Source organism: Hydra vulgaris, chromosome 07, assembly GCF_038396675.1.
Source record: "Hydra vulgaris chromosome 07, alternate assembly HydraT2T_AEP".
In the NCBI taxonomy this organism is placed as follows: Eukaryota; Metazoa; Cnidaria; class Hydrozoa; order Anthoathecata; family Hydridae; genus Hydra; species Hydra vulgaris.
This window is the reverse complement of record NC_088926.1, coordinates 17527501-17550479: the sequence shown is the minus strand read 5'-3', so window position 1 is coordinate 17550479 and position 22979 is coordinate 17527501. Positions and strand designations below refer to the sequence as shown.

Genomic DNA, 22979 nt, shown 5'->3' with positions numbered 1-22979 from the left:
GAATAAAATTTTTTATCGATTTTCATTAAGTTTTTGTTCACGTAAAGTTGAGCAATTACTTAGTAAATTACTTAACTTTACGTGAATAAAAATTTGAGCAAAGCTGCTGAAGTTTTTATTCATGTAGAACTGACTGAGTAAAAGCAATTGCTCATTTTTGTTCACCCGGCCTAATGAACAAATAAGTTTTCGCGTAATAGTTAAAATAATAAGTTTTTGTGTAATAATTGAAATAAAAAATCTTAATAACTCATTTGTGTGGTATAACAAACGATGGAGAATTTAAATACTTAATTGTGGTATAAATAATTCCATAATTCCATGCTGCCAAAAATGGACTTTTGCATTTCCCTTGTATACTGACGATATGATACTAAAAAATGTTCTAAAACGGCAGTTTAAATAGATAAAGGTGCTAAACCTTCTTTATTTTTTAAAAGATAAAAATATTTAAGCGCATACTTCCAATAAAGGTAGGAACGATGGGCTACTATATATAGTTATATACTATATATACGATAAAGTTATATACTATATATATATATATATATATATATATATATATATATATATATATATATATATATATATATATATATATATATATATATATTATATATATACTATATATAAACCTAAAGTTATACAACTTTGGATCGTCATGTGAGGAGCAAAAATGTTATATATATGAAGACCTGAGTGGAAAAATCGGAGTTCAAAACGTTCTTTAAAATGTAATTTATACACTGCGCTTTAGTTTCAGATTATTTATTGAAAAATCAAAAAAAAAAATTTTTTCAATGTTTTTTTTGGTAACTAAAGTTCATTATCAATAAATGGACATCACTGACCACGGCAAGGACAAACCACTCTGCTTAAAAGCAGAGTTGTTAGTCCTTGCCGTGGCCAGGCCACGGGCAAGGACCAACAACTCTGCTTTTAAGCACACTGTGACAGCCGCTTCAATTGGTAGTTGTTTGTCCAACAGTCGAACCCTGCTTTAAAGGAGTTTACATACGATGATTTGAATTAGTTCAAAGGCAATGAGTTAGCTGATCTATTGCAAAAGAACTTAAGTTCTTTTGCAATAGATCGGACATAATTATGTCTTTGCAGATTTTTTGTTGTTTCCCTATAATACTTGAAACAGTGACCTCTAATATGATTTTGAACAGTTTGTATGTTATTTTCTGCTTTATTAATGTTGTTCATTATTTTAAATAGTTGGATCATATCACCTCTTTCTCTTTGTTTAGTTAGAGTTGTCAATTTCAAAACTTTTAATCGATCTTCGTAAATGTAACACCTAATCGATTTAATCAGTTTGGTGGCTCGACGCTGAACTTGTTCAATTACTTTACAGTCACCTTTTTGATACGGGGGCTATACTGGTACTGAGAACTCTAGAAAAGGACGAATGAAGGTTACATATAATGATTTAAGTAAATGTCAGTCCAATCTTGCAAACAATTTTTTAATTCGACCTAATTTTATTTTCATTAATTGTTACAAAAATAACTTGATCTTTCCACTTAAGATTATTAGAAAATATTACACCTAGATCTTTTATGCTGTTTGATTCTGGTATTTTTATGCCATTAATATATAGAGGATTCTTTTTGTTGTTTACTCCATAGTGCATTACTACACATTTATCAACATTAAACTTTAAAAGTCAGTCTTCTGTCTATTTAAATGATATATTTAAATCCCTCTGTAGATTTGAGGTACACTCATCTGAAATTACCTCGGATAAAATCTTAGTATCATCAGCAAACATTATGCATTTATTCATTAATTTACTTGATAGATCATTAATGTATAAAATAAACATAAAGGGTCCAATAACAGAGTTTTGTGGCACGCTAATAAAAAATTTCGACCCAATCAGAAACAACTTCACCCAGAACTATTTTTTGTCTTTTATTATTTAGAAAAGCTTCCATCCATTTTAGAACTATGCTATTTATACCATATGCGTTCAATTTAGCAAAGAATCTCTTATGAGGAAGACTATCAAAAGCTTTAGCGAAGTCTAACATTACTACATCAGCAGGTATACCATCGCTATTGCATAAAGAAATTAAGTCAAGAATCTCTAATTTGTGGAACAAGATTTGTCTTTTACAAAACCATGCTATTGGATTGTTAGTAAATTGTTTTTGTAGAGATGTTATTCAGTTCTTTCTCTTATAATAGATTCTAATATTTTGAAAGGAATACAAGTTAATGAAATAGAGCGATAACTGCTGGCCACTGTTTTGTCACTTTTTTTATATAGGTGTTACATTTGCTGACTTAAACTGAATTGGCAGTTGACTGGATTTAAGTGATTTTCTAAATATAAGAGTTAGTGGTAAAGTAAACGATATAGCACAATTTTTGAGAACTATTGAACAAAATTTATTAGCTCCGGGTGATTTATTGTCTTTTAGTGATTTTAGTTTAGATAAAACTAACTCAAAGCTAATATCATTAGGTTCAATATCTTCAAATTTAATTACATCATTAAATTCGAGATGAAAAGGTGGAAGATCTCCTTTTTCTTCAATAGTAAAGACATCTTGAAAATAATAAATAAACATATTTAGGCAATTTACAATTTTATTTGGTTCATGGGATAAATCACCATTAGACATTTTCATGGCTTTTATCAAATCTTTTATTGAATTTGTACTGTTGAAATACTTGTATAACAGTTTAGGATTAAGTTTAGAGGTTAACACTAGATTCTTTTCAAATAAAAGTCATAACTGCTTATATTCTTTGGTTATTAATCCAAAGATTTGTTGAGCTTTTGATCAGTGAAATGTCTATAGTTGGAAAAAAATGTTTTCGTACAACTTCACCCAATCGATATCGGACATAAAATCAGAAATTTTATCAAATTTAGCTTCGCTGTACAAAAACTTAAAGTTACTACAAGCTAATCTGCTAAAATTATTTTTGAAGACAAATTTAAAGTAAATAACTTGATGACCTTTGTTTATGTTACCAAGCACAAAACTTGGATCGACAGCATATTTATTACCAGATCCTGTTATGAATATTAAATCTAAAACATTTGAGGTTGATATATATATATATATATATATATATATATATATATATATATATATATATATATATATATATATATATATATATATATATATATATTAGACCAGTTCAAAAAAAATATTTTCTAATAATTAAGTGGCTAGATGTTTAAATGTTGTTAATTGATGAAAAAAAGTAAATCATTAAGTTTCAAAGCATTTTTCCAATATTTAGTAACAGCTCAATTAAGTTTACTTTTCAATGGGGTCCTAAAATTGAAAAAAAAAAAGTTCCTTTAAAGTAGGTCAACCTGGCACTCAAAAGAAGCAAAAATAAAATATAAATTTCAAAAATAATAATTGTTTTATAAAAAAATTAATTAAAAATTTTTTTTTTGATTAAAAACTTGTAAAAATGTACTTTTTTTATTTCTAGTTAAAAAACCATAGTTTTTGTGGAATTAAACCTAAAATAATAATTGTAATATGAAATTTTTATATAGTTTTGCTACTTTTAAGACCCAACATAACATACTTTTGAAAAAACTTCTTTTTTTAAAATAATAGGGACCTGTTAAAAAGTAAAGTTAATTGAGCTGTCCCTAAAACATATTTAAGTTTGCAATTTTGAACTAATTTTCCTGACCACAAACCACATCAAGTCAAAGGGTAGCCCAAAAAAAGTTCAAAAATTATTTTTTTTATATACAATTTTGAAATGGTCTAATATATACATATATATATATATATATATATATATATATATATATATATATATATATATATATATATATATATATATATATATATATATATATATATATATATATATATATATATATATATATATATATATATTACACCTTAGTCATCAGCACAGATGTCTTCGGCAACAGAAATAAAATGATACTAAATATATAGTATAAGTTCGTTCCCACATGTCGAAGAGCACTGAGAAATTTTTAGGTTATTAACGTTGAAACAACGTTGGAAGCATTTGGTCAACTTTGTTCTGATGTCTGATAAAAAGGTAGCAAATATTCCCTTTTTTTAGTCTAAATTTTCATTTTGAACATCAAATTAAAGTACTTTTCTTTAATTTTCAGACCAATGTATTCGTAGAATTCCCTAATCAGAACAAATTTTGCTAATTTTAAACACACATTTAAAATACGGGGCAAAGCGGTGGGAAACCTAAAATAGCGCCAATTTAGCTGCTACTGCATGTTTAGACATTTAATTGGAATAAGAATACTCCTCTCAATGCAGCTCATACAACTGTATAAATTTAAGTATTAATTTAAGTAAATTTAGTTCTTTATTTTTTTAGTCTTTTTAATTAACACCCAAATTTTCTGACAAATATTGCGCTACAAAGCATTCCTTTTAATGGCTTTATTTTCTACTTTTATTTTAGGGGTAACAAGTGATACGATTGACCTAATACTTAGCACATTGTCAAAACCGTCAGCATCAATTACATGGGAAAATGAAAGAGCAGACATCTTTTCAGTTTATTTTTATAAAAAATCTAGTATTCAAAAGACTATTCAAAACAATGAAGAACGAAGAAATTTTACTAAATCCAAAGCACTTATAGTTCTCGGTATTTTGAAATATTTTTTTATCACGTGACATGAAACTACTTATCAGCAACGTAGTTGTTAAATTTTTTTCTTCCATTGAAATGATATAAAATTAAGTCAACTTTGTTATTAAATTTTTTGAAATTAATCACAATAGTGAAGCCTGAATGGTTGATTATTAAGTCACGGCAAGGATGCCTACTTATTTTTAAATTTATATTTGTTTTATATTTTTCTCAGAAAATCACGGTACCGTTGGATAAATTTTTTTTATTAACGTTACGGTACCATCAGACTAATTGTTTTATAAACATTTTAACTCGATTTGGACAGAAGCAGGGACTTATAGCAATATGCATGCTATTTTGATTTCCTTAAAGAAAAACCCTAACAAAATTTATTTTTTGGCTACATGAGTATTTAAATACATATTTTTTTTTTATCATTTTATAATTATTATATATTATCAAATTTTTTTGCGCCAAAGAATTAATTACCAAAACTGTCGCGTTTTCTAAAAAAAGAACACATATTTACTACAAATTACATTATATATGTTGTTTATTGGTAGAAAGCACCAGATAATTAGTTTAAAATCTTGGTTATTGTCGTATCAATACGACACCTTACTGTATCAGTATTTAGGTTACTCATGCCTTGTTACGAGATTTCGCTGCGTAACGCATTTCTAAGGACTCGGCAAATATATTTTGTATTGTTATAAGTTATATTGCGTCACTAGCGTCTTTTCAAGTACCGCATTGTAATTTAAAGTTATTTTTATTAACGCGTTAAAAATCATACAGTCTTTTTTCTCACTATAACAAAAGTTACAAATAAAATCTAAGTTCCTATTTGAAAAATCATTTTTATTATTTGTTTCAAATATGAACTAAATTTTATTTTGAAAAAAATATTTTTTCATATAACGTAAAATAATATTTGATTATTTTCTTATAATTTTACAGTTGGTTTTTGGTTATTTTATTAACTGTTAATAAATTTTTTCTTATTTATTTTGCGAACTCTTAATGTTTTTAAACAATAAAGAGTTTGTTTTTTTTATTATTTATCAGTTACCGATAACATATTCGTGATCATGATTTTTCATAAATTAAACGAACGTCTTTAAAACTTTACGTTATTGAATTAACAATAAACAAAATATCTTATTAATAAAATATTTACATCAATATAAATCGTGCACTTTTTAAACTATTATGACAAAAAATAATTTTTATATTTAAAAGTAATTTATATATTTAATTCCTTAAAATAAAACTTATAACACTTTATTTTTTTTAACTAATTTTTAACAACAACAACAAAAATTATTTAACAAACTGTTTCTTTAACAAAAAATCTATTAGTTTACAATTGCGGTTAAATCATGGCCTTCTAGTAGAAGGCCATGATTTAAGGCGCGTTGTCAAGCCCTGTATTTCTAGAAGTTCTAGAAATACAGGGCTTGACAACGCGCCGAAATTTTTATTGACTGAAGGCCGAGCGAAGCGCTAATAAGTAAAGTGGATGCGAACAAGGAGAGCAAAAAAAACTATAATAATAACAATATATAAGAGCTGTCTTAAAAGTAAAACTTCAATAAAGTTAATAAACTATAATATACTTCTTATATAATATAATAACATTTATATAAAAACTCATTTTCATGACAGTTTTAAAACCGTTTGCCTGGACTCCTTGGAGCATCTTGGAGAATTTATTATTGCTAGATTTTTTAGAAAAATATTTGCTAAAGTGTGGCAATGTCGGTCATAAATACCAAATTGAAACTTGTTTGATACAAATAAGAATTGCTTCATGTTTGACAAAATTCATCTGATAACTGCTCAAATAAAACCAAACAAAATATGCACCATTGAACAATATTGTCAAAGGGAATAACAAGACCTCCTTTATTCAAGTTATCAATGTAGGCACCACATTTTTTATAATAAAATTGTGTATCAGTATAATCATAGCCATTTGTTCTTTGAACATAACAAGCAATATATATAATTGAAAGTACTGATTCTGCTTGAACTTTATCCTCGAGTTCTGGTTAGTTATCAAAAATTTTGCACTCCTGCTCGTTTAAACTTCTAAAACAGTTTTACAGGAATGACCATTGGTACAATTATCAAAACTATCCATTTCTAACTGTAAAGAAAGTTTTGCATGTTGGATTTTAACTTTTTCTATGACAGATTGAGCAGTAATATAATAGGTTCCCCCAAAACCCTGACGAAGCTTGCTAAAAGTTTTTTTTAATGGATCAGTTGTGAACCACCCCAGGATAACATAATCATTTCCACAATCCAAAAGATATCTTGCAATGTTAACTAACCCCCTACACACATGAGAAATACATTTAGAGGTATCTTTTGTAAGCTGCTTAATACGCTTTGCGCCTGATTTTTTCATTTTTTCAACCATATCTGCCACATCTAATAAGAATTGCAGGCTTTGGTGTGTGCGTGATTTTATAACTGCACGGAACTCATTTTTATAACGAATATCTGCTCCAACACCTTTCACATTACAAATTTTCCAAAACTTCACAAATATAGAAATAAATTTGATGGTGCCAATTACTTCATTTTTTTTTAATGGATGGATGATTTTTAAGTGCAGCAACTGTTTCATCACAAAAAACTTGAAAACAAGTGTCAACCTTCTGTCAATTGGTCTTAGAGAGATGGAAATTTCATTTAATTTGCTAAGTTTCAAAAGATTAGCAGATTTCAACTCATAAAGATTTACTAAATCACTCCGTTTTGCTACATGTTTGTTACCTTTAAACTCAAAAACTAATTCTCTGCTTTTTTCAGTTAACCAATTATTACAAACACACTTCATGACATAAACATAATCAAACAACAAAAATGTGTTTTCATTATCTCTGCAGGAAGGTTTTTTTCCTATTTTTTATTCATCATTTTAAACAACTTTTGATTTACTCTATTTCCATCAGTAATAATTGACAACAGTTTTGCATTGGGTTGATTGTTAATTGTTTCAATAATTGGTTTGCATTGTTTAAAAAGAAAATCAGAATCTAAGTGACTAATTGGAATCATTTTTACTAAAAACTCTGGTCCTCCAAATAAATATTTTACCATTATAGCCAACATTGTTTTGGCAAGAACACCAGGTTGATCAGCAGAATTTCCAAATAATACACCACCATGATAAGTTAATGTAGATTTAATATAAACTTCATCAACCAGCAATATACATTTACGTTGTGTATTTTCAATACTCATCATAACATTTTTCAAAAATTCCAGACTATCTTGTGATCTGACTTTTGAAGTGATTTTTGTCAAAGTTCTAATACTGGGTAATTATAATCATTAGAAATTTGGCTGTACAGAGACCTAGATATAGCAAAATATTCAAATGCTCGAGTAATTATATCAGGAGAGTAAGTAAATTCACCAACTTTCTTTTGAGACATACAGTCCATATGTTCGAGTAATATATTTTATGGCAAACAACTTTATTTTTTAAGTAATGTATGATTTCATCAAAAACTGACCAATACTTACAACATGATGATATTGTCATTAAAATGGTAATACTGCAAGATGACCCAAGATAAAATGAAGTTAATGGTAAATGATAACTAATTTTTGATATAATAATTAATGAAAACTAAAAACTTTGGAATACCACATACAAATTCTTTTGACTGAATGTAAACATAGTCATTATTGTCATTTATGTTGTATACAATAAGATCATTATGATGCAACAGTCTTTCTTTTATGCTATCAAATCGAAAAAAATCATGTTCTCTAAAGCTATCTAGTTCATCTGATGTTGTATTTCTTATACTGGATGATGACAATTTTGTTGTTCTGGGTTTAGAAAAAGGTAAACTAAGACAGCTAGCTCAGCTTTTCCAACACACCAGCTAGTAGCTGGTGTGTTGGAAAAGGCAGTTGGTGGTTCTGTAGGACGTTCTTTTCCACGATAAAATATAAAAGATTTGCAATATACAGGCCAATGAAGTCGGCATACTACTGTGTATTTATTTACAACCAGATTTTTTCTTGCGATAACTTTTATCCACTTTTCTTTTTCGTATTCATCACAAGGAAATCGATAAGCGGACACCTTTTTAGTTGATGACGCATAACCACTATTACAGCACGGAACATAACATTTTCGAGGCATAATTTATAACTTTTTGTTAGATAAATATGTTGCACTTTACAAAAAGATTAACCTTAAACTGCCATTTTTTCGTTGCAGATTAAATAAGGCTACACATCCGCTAAAAATTTGTGTTTATAACCATCGCGAAACAAAAACATCTCATTCCATAGAGAATCGGCCTCCAGTCAAAAGATATTTTATCGTGATGTCAATGCCTGTATTTCTAGAAGGCCATGGGTTAAATGCTTTTACTTACGACTTTATTTCTTCTGAATAAACGTCACGTTAACGACGTCAAAAGATAATTTAAAATATTCAAAAAGTTTTTGCGTTGGGCAAAACTGTTGAACAGGTAGGCAAGTCGCCTTTCGAAGGCAAAATGCGAGCTGCGTAACGCTTCTTAACAAGGCCTGTAACACTGGTCTCGTAGTGTCTTCTTAACATGTTCTTAACATACATTTGTATTTTATTTTCATAAATAATTAGTAATTTGAAATAGTCAATTTAATTGAGAGTTGTATAACTTATTCATATAGTATAATTTAAATTCTTGTCTGATAACGTATTTCACTCTGAGTTCAACAAACATCTAACTAAATTAACTAAACCTCAAAAAAGATATCTTACTTGTATTTTGTTCATAAAAAATTCACAAACTGATATTTTAAATTTTTTCTCTAATTGAAATCGAACGAAACATTCGACCATATTATATTTTGTGTTTGCCGGTATCGTTAGTTATCAAATTAATATTGATGGAAGCGACGTAATTATATAAGAGGTAACACATGATACAAGACTATTCTTTTTGGTATCGACTTACAAAATACAGTTTATGTAGCGCATAAAATATTTTATGTCAAAAAAATTTATTTTTAACTATTTTACTTACACTACGTAGCGATTCCACGCTACACGTTAATGTGTTTTTTAATCAAGAAAACAAAAGTTGGCGGTATTTACATTTCATAAAATAATCTTTATCATAACATTGCAATAACCCAAGTGTATTATGAAAAATGAACTTGCCATTATTTTTGTTTATATTTCAAAGATAGTTCTCAAAATACGCGCGTCACAGTGTGACACTGTTTTGTCATGCCGCGACGCGCTTATTTTAGCAATAATTCAAAAAATACAAATAAAAAATAATTGAATTTTTATCCTAAAGAAAGTATATGTTACTTCAACAAAGTTTTAAAAATTTAAAAGCTTTTTTTATACACATATATATTTTAAAATCCCACTTCTTCAATAAAAATAGAACATCAAAGCCTTTAAAATTGCTCTACTCTATTATTTGTTACGCTGCATAATTACACTACTTTTTTCATGTTGCATAGTATACAATAGTTTTTTATATTTAAAATCTAAACAACAAAATTGTTTTTAATGTTACATAATTTACACAATACAATTTTTTTCACTTATAACCAAAGAGACCTGTTGTATGTTGTCACTCAAATGAAATCTTTTCTATTCAAGAATATTTGTCTTATAACAAAAGAAAAGAGTTTTTTTTAAATCTGAGAAAAATGTTTTTGTTGTTTTAAATTTTGCTTAAATTATCTAAAATTTAATTTATATTTTGTTGTTATGGCTATACAAAATGCTTGAATGGGTTTAGACCACCTCAATCTCAACCCTTCGCCCCATTTGTGACTCTTATCATTTTTTTTTCCTATTTTATAAACTTTTCATTTTCTGGAACATATACCATTAAATAAATTTAAAAAAAAAATCAAAAAATTTTTACGTGCATCTAAAATGCTCTAATGGGCTAAGATTCCCCTCAAATTTACCCTTTTGCCCCATTTATTATACTTAATTATCTATTGTTAAGAAAAATACTCTTGAATAAAAAAGGTTTCATTTGAGTGACACAAAATAAAACCTGGGGGTCTCTTTTGCCACCGTTGTTGTTTATGTTACATACTTAACATTGCACTTTTTTTTTAATGATAGATAATTTACACTGCAAAGTTGTTTAAAACTTCGCATTAAATGAAATCTTGTGAATAAAATATTTTACAAAAATTGTAAAAATTTTTTTTTTAAGAGGTTTAAAAAAACGATCTTTCGCCTCTTTTAAAAATTGTTAAATATCATTTTTTGTAGAGGTTTACACTGCATTTACTTTATTGAGAAATATTGAGGGAAAAAAAAAGGGTTTTTAGTTAAAAACAGTTATTTTTAAATTTGAATATGGTAATTAGGGGTGTTAAACACCGTGTTTTCAAGAACTTTGTTTTTCCATTAAAATAAATAAATAATAAATTCAAACTGTAAATATTTTTAAGTGATAAAAAATATCTGTGAAGAGCATGCCGCGGAAAATACTTGTATAGAGCTTGACGCAGTTGGCGTGGGCAATGTGAATGTTTCTGCAGCTGTTAACACTACAACTTGAGGATACTGCCTAAACGAGCTTGAATTAATGGCATCCTTTGTTAAAAGGAAATTGTAAATTCCCCGAAACCACTTTTCATTTGTTTTACTGTGGAAAAACTTTGGAAGAGTAAAGCCAGGTAAGAGCTTTTTTAGTAATAGCTCATAATGTGCGTATTTCAACAAAGACATTTCAATATTGGCATTTTCTTTTCACATTGATGCATCTAAAGGTTAGAGAAGATGGGTTAGATGAGAGGGCAGGCGTAGAAGAACTATTCTTTTTTGCTGACTTAATTAGAGACAAGCTCACATTTGAGGCATGTCCATTAAATATAAGGATTCTTTCATGGCTTTTAAGATTTTTTGCATTCTTAAGAATAATGTTGTGAAACAAGTCAAAAAACTGAGATGATTCCACCCAGCTCTTTTTACTTGTTGTATAGGCAGCTCCATTAGGGTCATCCAGAACATAGTTGTAGTACATATTTTTTCCTTTGTACGTATAAAGTTTCAGTGTCAGACCGTTTGCGGACCATGCACAATTTAAAGTTACTTGTTCACGTCTTGAGCCACCAATGCTCTTGGTCACTCTAGCATCCCCTTTTTCTGCAAACAAACATGATAAGACATTACTAATGTCTTTGGGTAGGTGAAAATGTTTGACTTGGTAGGCCGCCTTCTCCAGGATTTTGTAGAATCTTCTCGAGCAGTTTATGTTAATGATAAAGGGTTTTCAGTCTAAGCTCTCGTATTACTAAGGTGTTTTATTTTAAAGGGTTTTCAGCCTAAGGTCTCGTTTCACTAAGGTGTTTTATTTTTCTTGGAACTAATTTTGGATGGCGTCGCATGAAGCCACACAACCAATCTCTAATAAGTTGTTCATTGACAAAAAAAAATTCAGTATTGTTTTCTTTCACAATTTTCCGTATTGTGTCTTTCACTTCCTTTTTATTGAATCTCCAACCCCACTCAGCTTTAGGGTTGTTGAATATTGTAAAAATTCCTGCCCTGATATCCATAAAACAAGCGGGCGGGTACCCGTTGTAAAATTTTTTTTTTAAAAAAAGGTCGTTTTTAAAAACAGTCAATAAAAACTTTTAATTCAAAGATGTCATTTATTTAGAAATATTCTTTTTCACTTATTTTTAAATTTTGTTTTACTTTAAATGTTAAAGTTACGCAAGTTCCAATTATGGTTTAGAAATTCTAGTCAGTCCATTGTTTCGGATGCCAGATATGTACGCCGTCGTTTGACCGCATGCCCATTTGTCAAGAGAGCGTGTTCTGATGGCAGTGAAGTCCCAAGTGCACATGTTTTTGCGTGCTAAAGTAGCATAATTATATTTTCCATCTTCCAGGTTTTGAAAGATTTTTGTCCGAGAGACAAATTAATAAACAAGTTGGATAAGTTCTGTTTTACATAAAAGAAAACTTGTACTGTGTACATTTATTTTTTTGTTAATTCACCTCCCCAAGGCCCAGAAAGCCACAACAGACGAGGAGGCTACTTAATTATGGTTATAGTCCTCTCTCTATAACTCCAAAACACGAATCTTGACAAACTGGTAGTACCGTGCTAAATTTGTTTCTCTGCTGCGCGGAGAAACAAATTGAGCACGGTACTACCAGGGACGTGGTGGGGATCGAACTTGGAACCTCTTGCTTGTTATCCTTTATATAAAACATGTTATTCTTTATATAAAACAGAACTTATATTAATTATTGAAGTAATAATAGTAATTATTAATGCAAAATAAGTAAATATCCAGTGATAGAACCAGGATTTTTTTTTGGGATGGTAGGAGGAGGGGAGGGGAGGGGGGTGGAGGAAAGAAAGAAGGGGAGTGATAATGAATTATTTTTGTATTTTGAAAACATTTGCGTCTCCTGAAAAAAAAAAGATGTCACAAAATTTCTAAGATATTTTAGGAACTTCAGATTCTAGTGGGAGGGATGCATACCCCCCTCCCCCTCCCCTGGATACGTCACTGTTGATATTAGACGATAATTCGTCTGACTTTTTTTCTCGTGAACTTCGGGAAGACTTCCCAAAGTTCACGGGAAAAAAAAAGTCCGACAAAACATCGTCTATGTTGATATCTGAATCAGAAACTCAAATAACTTTCCGAACATTATATTCAATGTTTCAGAAATTCTGATGGTGACAAAGAAATTGTGAACTATTAAAATTTTAAACAACAAGATTTTTAAGATTGTCTTTTACACACCAAGTTAATATTTTTGAATTGTTATATTACACTGAATGGGTTTGACGTTTAAAAATAAATAAAATGGATTTTAAACTTATTATATGATGGTTACCCGTCATTTGATATCCGGTTAGTATCCAACGAGTGGGTACCGTCAACAACTTTACTCAGCTAACAAAATAAGGCAGTCTGCCAGTTCTTCGTTTAGGTGTCAAAGCAGTTTGCCTCTCTGGATGAGAATTTACTGGTATTTTACATCGTACTCTCCTAAAAAGAGGTTTTACTCAAAATAACGAAAAAACGGCAAAAATTAAATAGCGATTGCATTTAAATATGTATTAAATGAATAGTTATTGTTTTTTTTGTCAAAAATTCAATTATGTGATTTAAAGTTATTTTTACGCGCAACAACCAACAAAACGTGAGCGTATCTACAAAACACGCGCGCATGAAATTTTACACGTGCAAGCATATTTTTTATTTTAAATTTTACTTCTCGAATCAAGTAATAGTTCGCATAATATATAATTTATTTTTAAATCTCTTTTTAATTCTTTCCCACTTGGTAATCAGGCGTGATCACTCGGTCACTACCATCCAAATTTAAGTCATAATTATTACCGGCCCCTCCATTTCGCTAAAAACAACGATTAAAAAAATTAAAAAAAAAAAATTCATTCATCAACAAAGAGTATATAATTCAATGCACTTTGCATTACTATTAGACATATTTTAAATTTTAATGCATAGAAAATTTTAATTTTAATTTTTTCAAATTTTTGTCATCAATTGTTACCCTCCTTTTTGATAAAAACAATGATTGAAAGAATTATCTTTAATAAAAAAAAATTCACACATCAACAAAGAGTTTAATAGTATACTCTGAATATAATAGTTAAACTCTGAGCATTACTATTATAACTATTTTAGATTTTAACTCAAAGAAAAATTTAATTTTTGATGGTAAATTTAACTACAAATGACAAAATTTCACAAAAATATCACGACTGTTTAAGAAGAGAAAGAACAAAAATTGGAAGCAATTTCCCATTTTCACATCTATGAATTGAATGCTCGATATAACTGAATCACTACTTATCATAAGATAGTTAAATTAGTTTTTCATAACATTTATCCTTGAAATTTTGCATGAATGATTTTATCTTGCATTTCTAACCTCCTTGTTAAGAGCCTCTAGAGATTCTTCTGAACTCCAATGGGAAGTTCTAATGCATCGGCAATCTAACGCTTAGAGGAATAACATACCAATTATATTCAGAAAGAATTTTATCTGTTGTATCATTACAATAATTTTGAAAAGAGCTTGGATCTTTTTTTTCTTTCTTTATTTTGTTATTCACCTCCTCAAGGCCGAGAAGGCCACTACAGATGAGGAGGCTACTTAATTGTGGTTATAACCCTCTCTCAACTCTATAACTCCGAAACACGAACCTTGACGAACATATCCTGAACAAACTGCTTTTTAAATTGTTTTAAGTCTAGAAATGATGTCAACATCTGCACCAGTTATCTCAGAGAAGGTATTCGATTCCTCAAAGGCTCTTCATGGCAGTCATACCATCATAAATGTTTCCAAAACCTTTTTTTGGCATGTCAACAATAAGACTTAGTTCTTCCCTAAACTTCTTTTGGATAAATGCTTTTCTTTCTTTAACTTATTCTTTCTGCTCAGAGGTTTTAGCATAAAATAAACTAATTTTGAATTTATATCCAAGATTAAGAATGTACTCAAAGCATTTTATCCAACCGTGAAAAGGTGAAAGGACAAAAAAAAAGCTTCTTTATTAACAGGTTTAGATCTAATCAATTTAATATCATTACAGATTTGAGAAGAGGGAGTACTTGTCAGTGCATTAATAACCTTTCCATCAAACACAGTCAAATCCAAATTATACTTTATAATTGCTGTCATCATAGATGACTCAATTGGTTCTGACTCTAAACTTACTACAAATAGTTCAAGTTTCTGAATCTTAATTCATAATCGCTCCTCTTCTTCTTTAATTAGCACATCTATTTCCTTGTTGTACTACAAACGTACTGGTCTGCAGAAATGTGTACTAGATGGTTTTTTATTGTACCATATTATTATATCATTAACACTCAGTTTAAGAGGCACAATAGATGTTTGGAAAATACTCTCTTCATTTTTAATAACTTCATTATAAGTTGTATCTAAATAATTTTGTTTATACAGACTCTGGCTAGACGCTTCATCAAAACCGCCTTTGAAATGCATAATTCCAAGTTGATTGATATCTTTAATGATAATTCAGAAAATATTTGTTGCAACTATTTAGACTCAAGATTCTACAAAGCGTGTGATTAAAAAGAGATTGAAGAGAGCAAACTGCAGATGTTTCTGAAAAAATCATATTATCAGGAAAGCATTTCTTTTTTCAGTAAAAGTTTTATGAAGAGACGGATAGATGTTTGCATTTTGTTATAAGGAGCTATCTCTGATTATCTGATATTTTTCATCCTCCAGATCACATTAAATTTTTAGGCTGAGAGCATCTTTAACTTTCATTTTAACAGGCTCATGCATAGACATGTTTTTCCTAATTTCATTTGCTTTATCTGGGTCCAAATCCTTCTTTACTATAAAGATAAAATTGTTTCTTTCAATGTTGAATTCAGTTGCTGTACTTTTTAAAGAAGCCAATGCTTCGTGATTCTTTTCAGCTAAATGGGCAATTTTAGCTCTTTTGCTTCTTTCACCAAGTTTTATTTTTTCTACCTGGACCTTCTTTAAATTTAGTTCCTTCAATGAGATCGGGAAAAAACTCCTCCTGTAAATAGAAACTTAATTAAATAGAATGAATGCATAAAGAAATAATTTTGTTTCTTTACCTGCAGCCAAACTCTTTTAAAATCAATCTGTCATTGTTTCTATTATGCTTATCTAACTTAGCTCCCACTTTTGCTTTAAAAACAGACAACTTATTCTTCAAGTCGGTAAGCTCTGATTTATTGAGGTCATCTTCATGAAGGTTATAAACATTTAAAACTACTTTAAACAAAAATTCAAGCAGAATAACTTTATTAAAACCTAGCTCTTTGATTTTTTGAAGAAGAATAATTCTTTTCATGTTTTATATATATTCTATATCATAACACACAAAAAGTATCATGATTAAAAGTGGTTTGTATTTAGAAACTAAAGACTTGAATTTTTTTTCTTTTTTACCACTTTTTAAGGATTTTTAGCCGCTGTGCGTCACAGTAAAACCACTGATTTAGGAACCCTCCCACTTGTATGCTTCAATGACGCCCCTCTGCAAACAGGCTCAGGGGGTGTCATTAAAGGATCCTCTTCCAATAAACAATTTTTTTTAAATATTTAAATTAAAAAAAACCATTAGTTAATTTGACATTTTTCTGTTACATAATATAAAATAAAATTTTTAAAAGTTGTAAAGTTCAATGCTTTTATCAAAAAAGAAATAATGTTTTAGGAGAGATGGAGTTAGAGAGATATCAAACCGTGTTTAATCACTTTTTTTTAACAGTTAAAAGAATTAAAAAAAAAAAAATTAAGTCTCTGCCAAAACATTAATTTTTATAAACTAATTTATATATATATATATATATATATATATATATATATATATATATATATATATATATATATATATATATATATATATATACATATATATATATATATATATATATATATATATATATATATATATATATATATATATATATATATATATATATATATATATATATATATATATATATATATATATATATGTATAAATTAAAGTTTCAACTATTAAGCTCACATTTTATTTAAAGCAGAATATTTTAAACTCTATCATTTTAAACTTTCAAGAATTTCTGCACTGTTAATTTGACTTTGAGTAAACTCTACAAATTTGAAGTTATACTTTTAAAAACACTTCGAAATAATTCTTATGAATATTTTCCTAAAATTAAACAAACAATTGCAAGTATCAATTTTTTTACTATTATCAACTAAATTTATTTTCACCAATAAATTTTAAACTTCATAAAATAATTATTTTATCAACATGTTGCTCGTACATTAAGACATAGGGGATGGTGAAAAGTTGTTACAAGAATTTTACGGTTTTCATGTTCCCACTGTTTGATTCTTGATTTGGAAGCTCAAAAGTTTATAGCTTTTTTTGCAACTGGAACTCAAAGCAATGGGGTGTCTTCTGCTACATGATCCCGGCTAAAGTCAGTATAGTAAAAAAACTGTTATGATATAATTATAATGATTATTTGTAAGTATGAAGGTTGTTTATGTGTTGTAATGATAAAAATTAGGATTTTGTATTAGTAGTACAATACAAAATCCATATAAATGTACCATACACTATGACACATTTAAAGTTTATTAGTTCAAGGACAACCAGCTTCAAAATAAAAAAAATCCACATCATTATTAAAGATAAGGTTAAATACACTTCCTAAAAAGCACCATGGCTTGCCATTATTTATATCGACAAAAAAATTATTATGAACTCAGCTTTCCTGTTGAATCATCTTTATGACAAATAGCTTCATGTGTATTGCAAGAGTATTTAGACAAAATCATAATTTTTTTAAATAAACTCTGTCATAAAATTTTTTTTAAAACCTCATTTTTGTAAATTTATGCTTTTTGTACCTAAATATTGCCGTTTTTATTGATTCAATACATATTTTAGTTCCTTTTTACTGGGTTGGTAAAAATGAACCATAAAAAAAGATAAAACCATTTTAACCCTCAAAAAAATACTTTTAGTGATCTATTAATGTTTTTATCAACCATATTTTAATAATAAGAACCTGATCTAAATTTTATTTTTTTACTTGTTATGTTAGAATTATTTACTGGTCGTTTTAATAAATCTACTGGTTATTTTAAATCCACTAATCATTTTGCTTAATTTGCTGATTGTTTTACTGGGCAAAAATAAATACTGATTCAAATTTACTAGTGTTTGAATAAAAAAATACTAATCATTTTATTAAAATTAAAATTTTATTTTATTAAAAATTTAATATTGTTAGTTAAAAAAATACAATAATTAAGTGTTTCGTTAATCAAGTAAATGTTTTGTTAAATGTTTGCATTACATAAAATATACAGTTCTGCAAAACCAGGTTTGCTTAACATGGTTTATTGGCCAACCTCTTATGTCTTGTTATTTCAAGTCTAAAATCTGCACTTAGTTTAAATCCCTAAACCATTGGTCATCTTTTTTGATCAACTTAACAGAAATATACAATAGAGTTAAAAAATACTAAACGAAGAAAGCTGAACAGGTGATGCACATCACAAGACAGCGTAAAAATCTATTATAGCGATGAAAAACAAACTTACAGAAATTTCCCTAAAAGTTTACAAAGTATGCAGTTTGCAGAAGAAACGACCTGAGTTATGCTTAGAAAGTAAACAGGTTTAAAAGAAAGTTTAGTGAAATCAAAGAAGAGGTTCATCAAAAAACAAACTGAAGAAGTCAAATAAAAAAAAGATTAAAAAAAAATTTGTTTAGCTGATTTTTTAATTAGCAAATGGTTTGAAACTGCCTTTTATTTTAATCTGTTTTTCTGCTTTATTATCTTAAGTTATTTCTCCATTAAAATTTTCTAATTTTGTAAATGTCGTCAGTTTTTTACTTTTTCTTTTTGAGACTTTTTGCAATTTATTAACCTTAATTGAAAAAGCTTTTTTTTGTTTGTTTCTATCAGATATGTTTTTAAATATCATAACTAGATAGTTGGCAGTCTTTGTGATGTAAAACTTGTACATCAGCCATTAAAATAAAGGGTCCTTTAGACCTTTTGAAAGGTTATTTTGCTTTAATTATTTTAAATATTGTTTCTATGAAAAGAATTGTGCTATGAGAAAACATTTGTTTTTGTTGCATTTGTTGCCTTTATATTTCTATTTTTTTTATTTATATTTCCAAAAAGTTCTCAATACTGTTGAGTAGTATGGTATTTATAGTGTTGATGTTATATTATTTTGTTGCCATTTTATTAGATTATGCTTTATTATATAGATAAACTATATAGTATATAATATATAATTTCAGATTAAATACTTGCATTTAATAAATTATGTAAGATCTTTAAGACAATTTTTGTATCGTTTCGAAATTGAAGAAAGTGCTTTTCCCATAAGACCGGAAAAGATTTCAGAGTCAAAATCTTTGTATATATATATATATATATATATATATATATATATATATATATATATATATATATATATATATATATATATATATATATATATATATATATATATATATATATATATATATATATATATATATATATATATATATATATATATATATATATATATATATATATATATATATATATATATATATATATATATATATATATATATATATATATACATTTATATATAATTCCATTTTTGGGTAAAATGAGTTATATACATATCTGAAATCTCTGTTGTGTATTCTTTAGGGCCAAAATGGCTTAAAATCTCTATCTATTGTGGTTTGACAGGAAATGAAAATCCATAAAGTTTAAAGTCCTCTCTGGCTAAGAGCCAAAAAATCTTAAAACACTTAAGATGTATTGGCCCTAAACATTTTAATACACTATGCTACTTAAGATGTTTTGTCTATGACTTTGAGAATATCTCATATTGACAGTTGCATGTTGCCCGCGTGTTTTTTCCATTGTTGTGTCAAGATTTTGCGCCAATTTTAGCTTTTGTTTATCATTTAAAACATAAAATTACATTGTAAAGTATGATATTACTATCTACTAGATGTCTGTTTATAATAATTATTCGAAAAAAGCAAATAAAATGGTGAACATTGCATTGAATCAAAAATAAGAAGGTAAGTTTGGCAAGAGTATTTATTGTATTCTTCAGTTTATATATCAACTAGGTATTCACAATGATATAAATTAATAAATAGCGTATTGTAATCTTTTTATAATGCAAGCATTGAGTTCTAGCCAGATTGCATATATTTACAGGTATCTATGTATGATATATGTCTTCATAATCACATGTTTTCATTACTAAAAATACTGAATAGGTAATCATATTAAAAACTTAATTTTGTTGCAGATATTCTTTGTATTTCCAACACAGGAGTGTCAACATCTAATTAAGATAATTCTATCTTAATTACACATGATTATAATAGTTGTATATCTGATTCTGATGATAGCTGTGTAAATAAAATTAAAAGACATGAGGTTCCATTGCATAAAATGAAAGGTATGCAACCCTGTTCAAACAATATTGAATGTTTTCTTTATGTAAAGCATCAATCTAATAATAAAAACTTTAATTTTGTTGTAGGCATTAGGTACATCTCTAAGTCAGAACTTGAAGATTCAGGTTCTGAGTATATGCTAGACCGTTCAAGATCATTATCTGGATGTATTTCTTCATTGTCTGATGTCAGTCAAGAGAATATTATCCCAAATATCAACATTAACGATTCGCTACTTCCTTACTCGAGCACTGATAATGAGAGTGAAGACAGACCATCAACAGCAGTTAAGAGCAGAAAGAGGAAGAGAAAAATACATGCATGGAAAAAAAATGTTAGGAAACTGAACCAAGTCAGTGGAAAGCAATACGTTTCCTCAAGAGGGAAAACCATGAAGTCCAGGGAACTAAAGAAGCCTTGTAAGGACAATTGTCGTTACAAATGCAGCATGCATTTCAGCACAGAAATGCGAAAATGTATTTTTGATGATTTTTGGGTTGGTAATGCATCGTGGAACAAAAAATCAGTATATTGCTTGTTGCCTAACAATTGAATCTGTGAAGCGATCAAGAGCAATAGACAGTAGCAAAAATAAAAATAAAACAGTTCATTATAAAATAAACAACAATGGAATTGTAGTTAGAGTATGTAAGACCTTTTTTTATAAAAACATTTTGTATTGGCGAGTCATATGTCAAATCTTTAATAGGTAAAGTTCAGTCTTATCGCTTGACAAAAGCAGATCTCAGAAGAAATCTCTTTTATAATACTTTGTTCATTGAAGAAGCCTTCTCTGTGGTGGATTTAAGAAGAAATAAAAGGAAGCCTGCAGAGATTCCGTTAAGTCTTCCACAATTGAGAGCAGACAAAAATCCCTTAAGTAGACAAAAATACCAAGATATTATAACAATTCTTCGATGGGTTATGGTAATGTATATATATATATATATATATATATATATATATATATATATATATATATATATATATATATATATATATATATATATATATATATATATATATATATATATATATATCTGTGTGTATGTATATACATATATATATATATAAATATATACATAAATATATATATATTTATCTGTGTGTATATATATATACATATATATATATATATATATATATATTTATATACATACACACACAGATATATATATATATATATATATATATATATATATATATATATATATATATATATATATCTGTGTGTTTATGTATATACATATATATACATATATATATATATATATATATATATATATATATATATATGTATATATATATATATCTATATATATATATATATATATATATATATATATATATATATATATATATATATATATATATATATATATATATATATATATATATATATATATATATTAGTAGTAGAAAATCACTTAACAAATTTTTTTTCCATTTAATACTGTGTTTCATCAACAAAGATTCATCAGAAAAACAAAACAAAAAAAAAACAAAAAATTTTGTTGAGTGATTTTCTACTACTAATACAATTGCTCTGTTCTTTTAAGAACATTGAGCACTCTATTGTGTAGAATACTTTTTAAAGTTGTTTAAATATATATATATATATGTATATATATATATATATATGTATATATGTATCTCAAATATATTGAATATTTTTTGTTTATTTGAATGGTTCTATTTATAAATTAACTTTTTAATAACTGTTTTCTTTTTATTACACACTGTTTACACAATTACTGTTTATCACTAATTATAAAACTGTTACAATTATTTTTATTACTGTTTATTACATAATTACTGTTTATCACTAATTATAAAACTGCTACAAGAATACTTGTAATTTTAATTCAGTTTACAAATTCATCGTAGATCTAAAACTCCTACTTTTATGTGGTATAATAATTATGAGATTCAAGTTTTTGAGTTTACTTGATCTTAATTTTTTTTAAAAAAGGAAAACTTTTTTAAAAAAACTCAATCTATTTAAAAGATAAAATATTAGTATCAAAGTCTTATTGCTTATCATGAAATTTTTTTTTCCAGTGAGCCATACATTAACCTATCTAAATAGATATAAAAATAGAGATAAGTTTAAATTTTTTTTTTACTACTTAGATTTCTAACCAGTACAAAACCTTTATCCTATGTCTGTGGACAACCTTTAAAGCTTATTGTGTGGTTGTTGAAAAACTCATTTTAAAACTTTGAATTTTTGTTTTTAGTTCTAAATTTTTGTTTTCATTTATTTTCCCATTGTGATTACTTTAATTATAAATTAAGTTAATTAAAGTTAGGTGTAATTCATTTATCTTC

At 27.4% G+C, this 22979-nt stretch overlaps 1 protein-coding gene across 2 annotated transcripts in view; it reads left to right on the top strand.

The window, feature by feature from the left end:
- Positions 1–22979, top strand: part of LOC101238158 (receptor-type tyrosine-protein phosphatase eta) — a 112607-nt gene that overhangs the window by 15431 nt on the left and 74197 nt on the right. For both annotated transcript variants that reach the window (XM_065801239.1, XM_065801238.1), the window contains exon 3: positions 4456–4644. In XM_065801239.1, coding sequence (XP_065657311.1) covers positions 4456–4644 — 189 coding nt within the window. The remainder of the gene's footprint in view (positions 1–4455; positions 4645–22979) is intronic.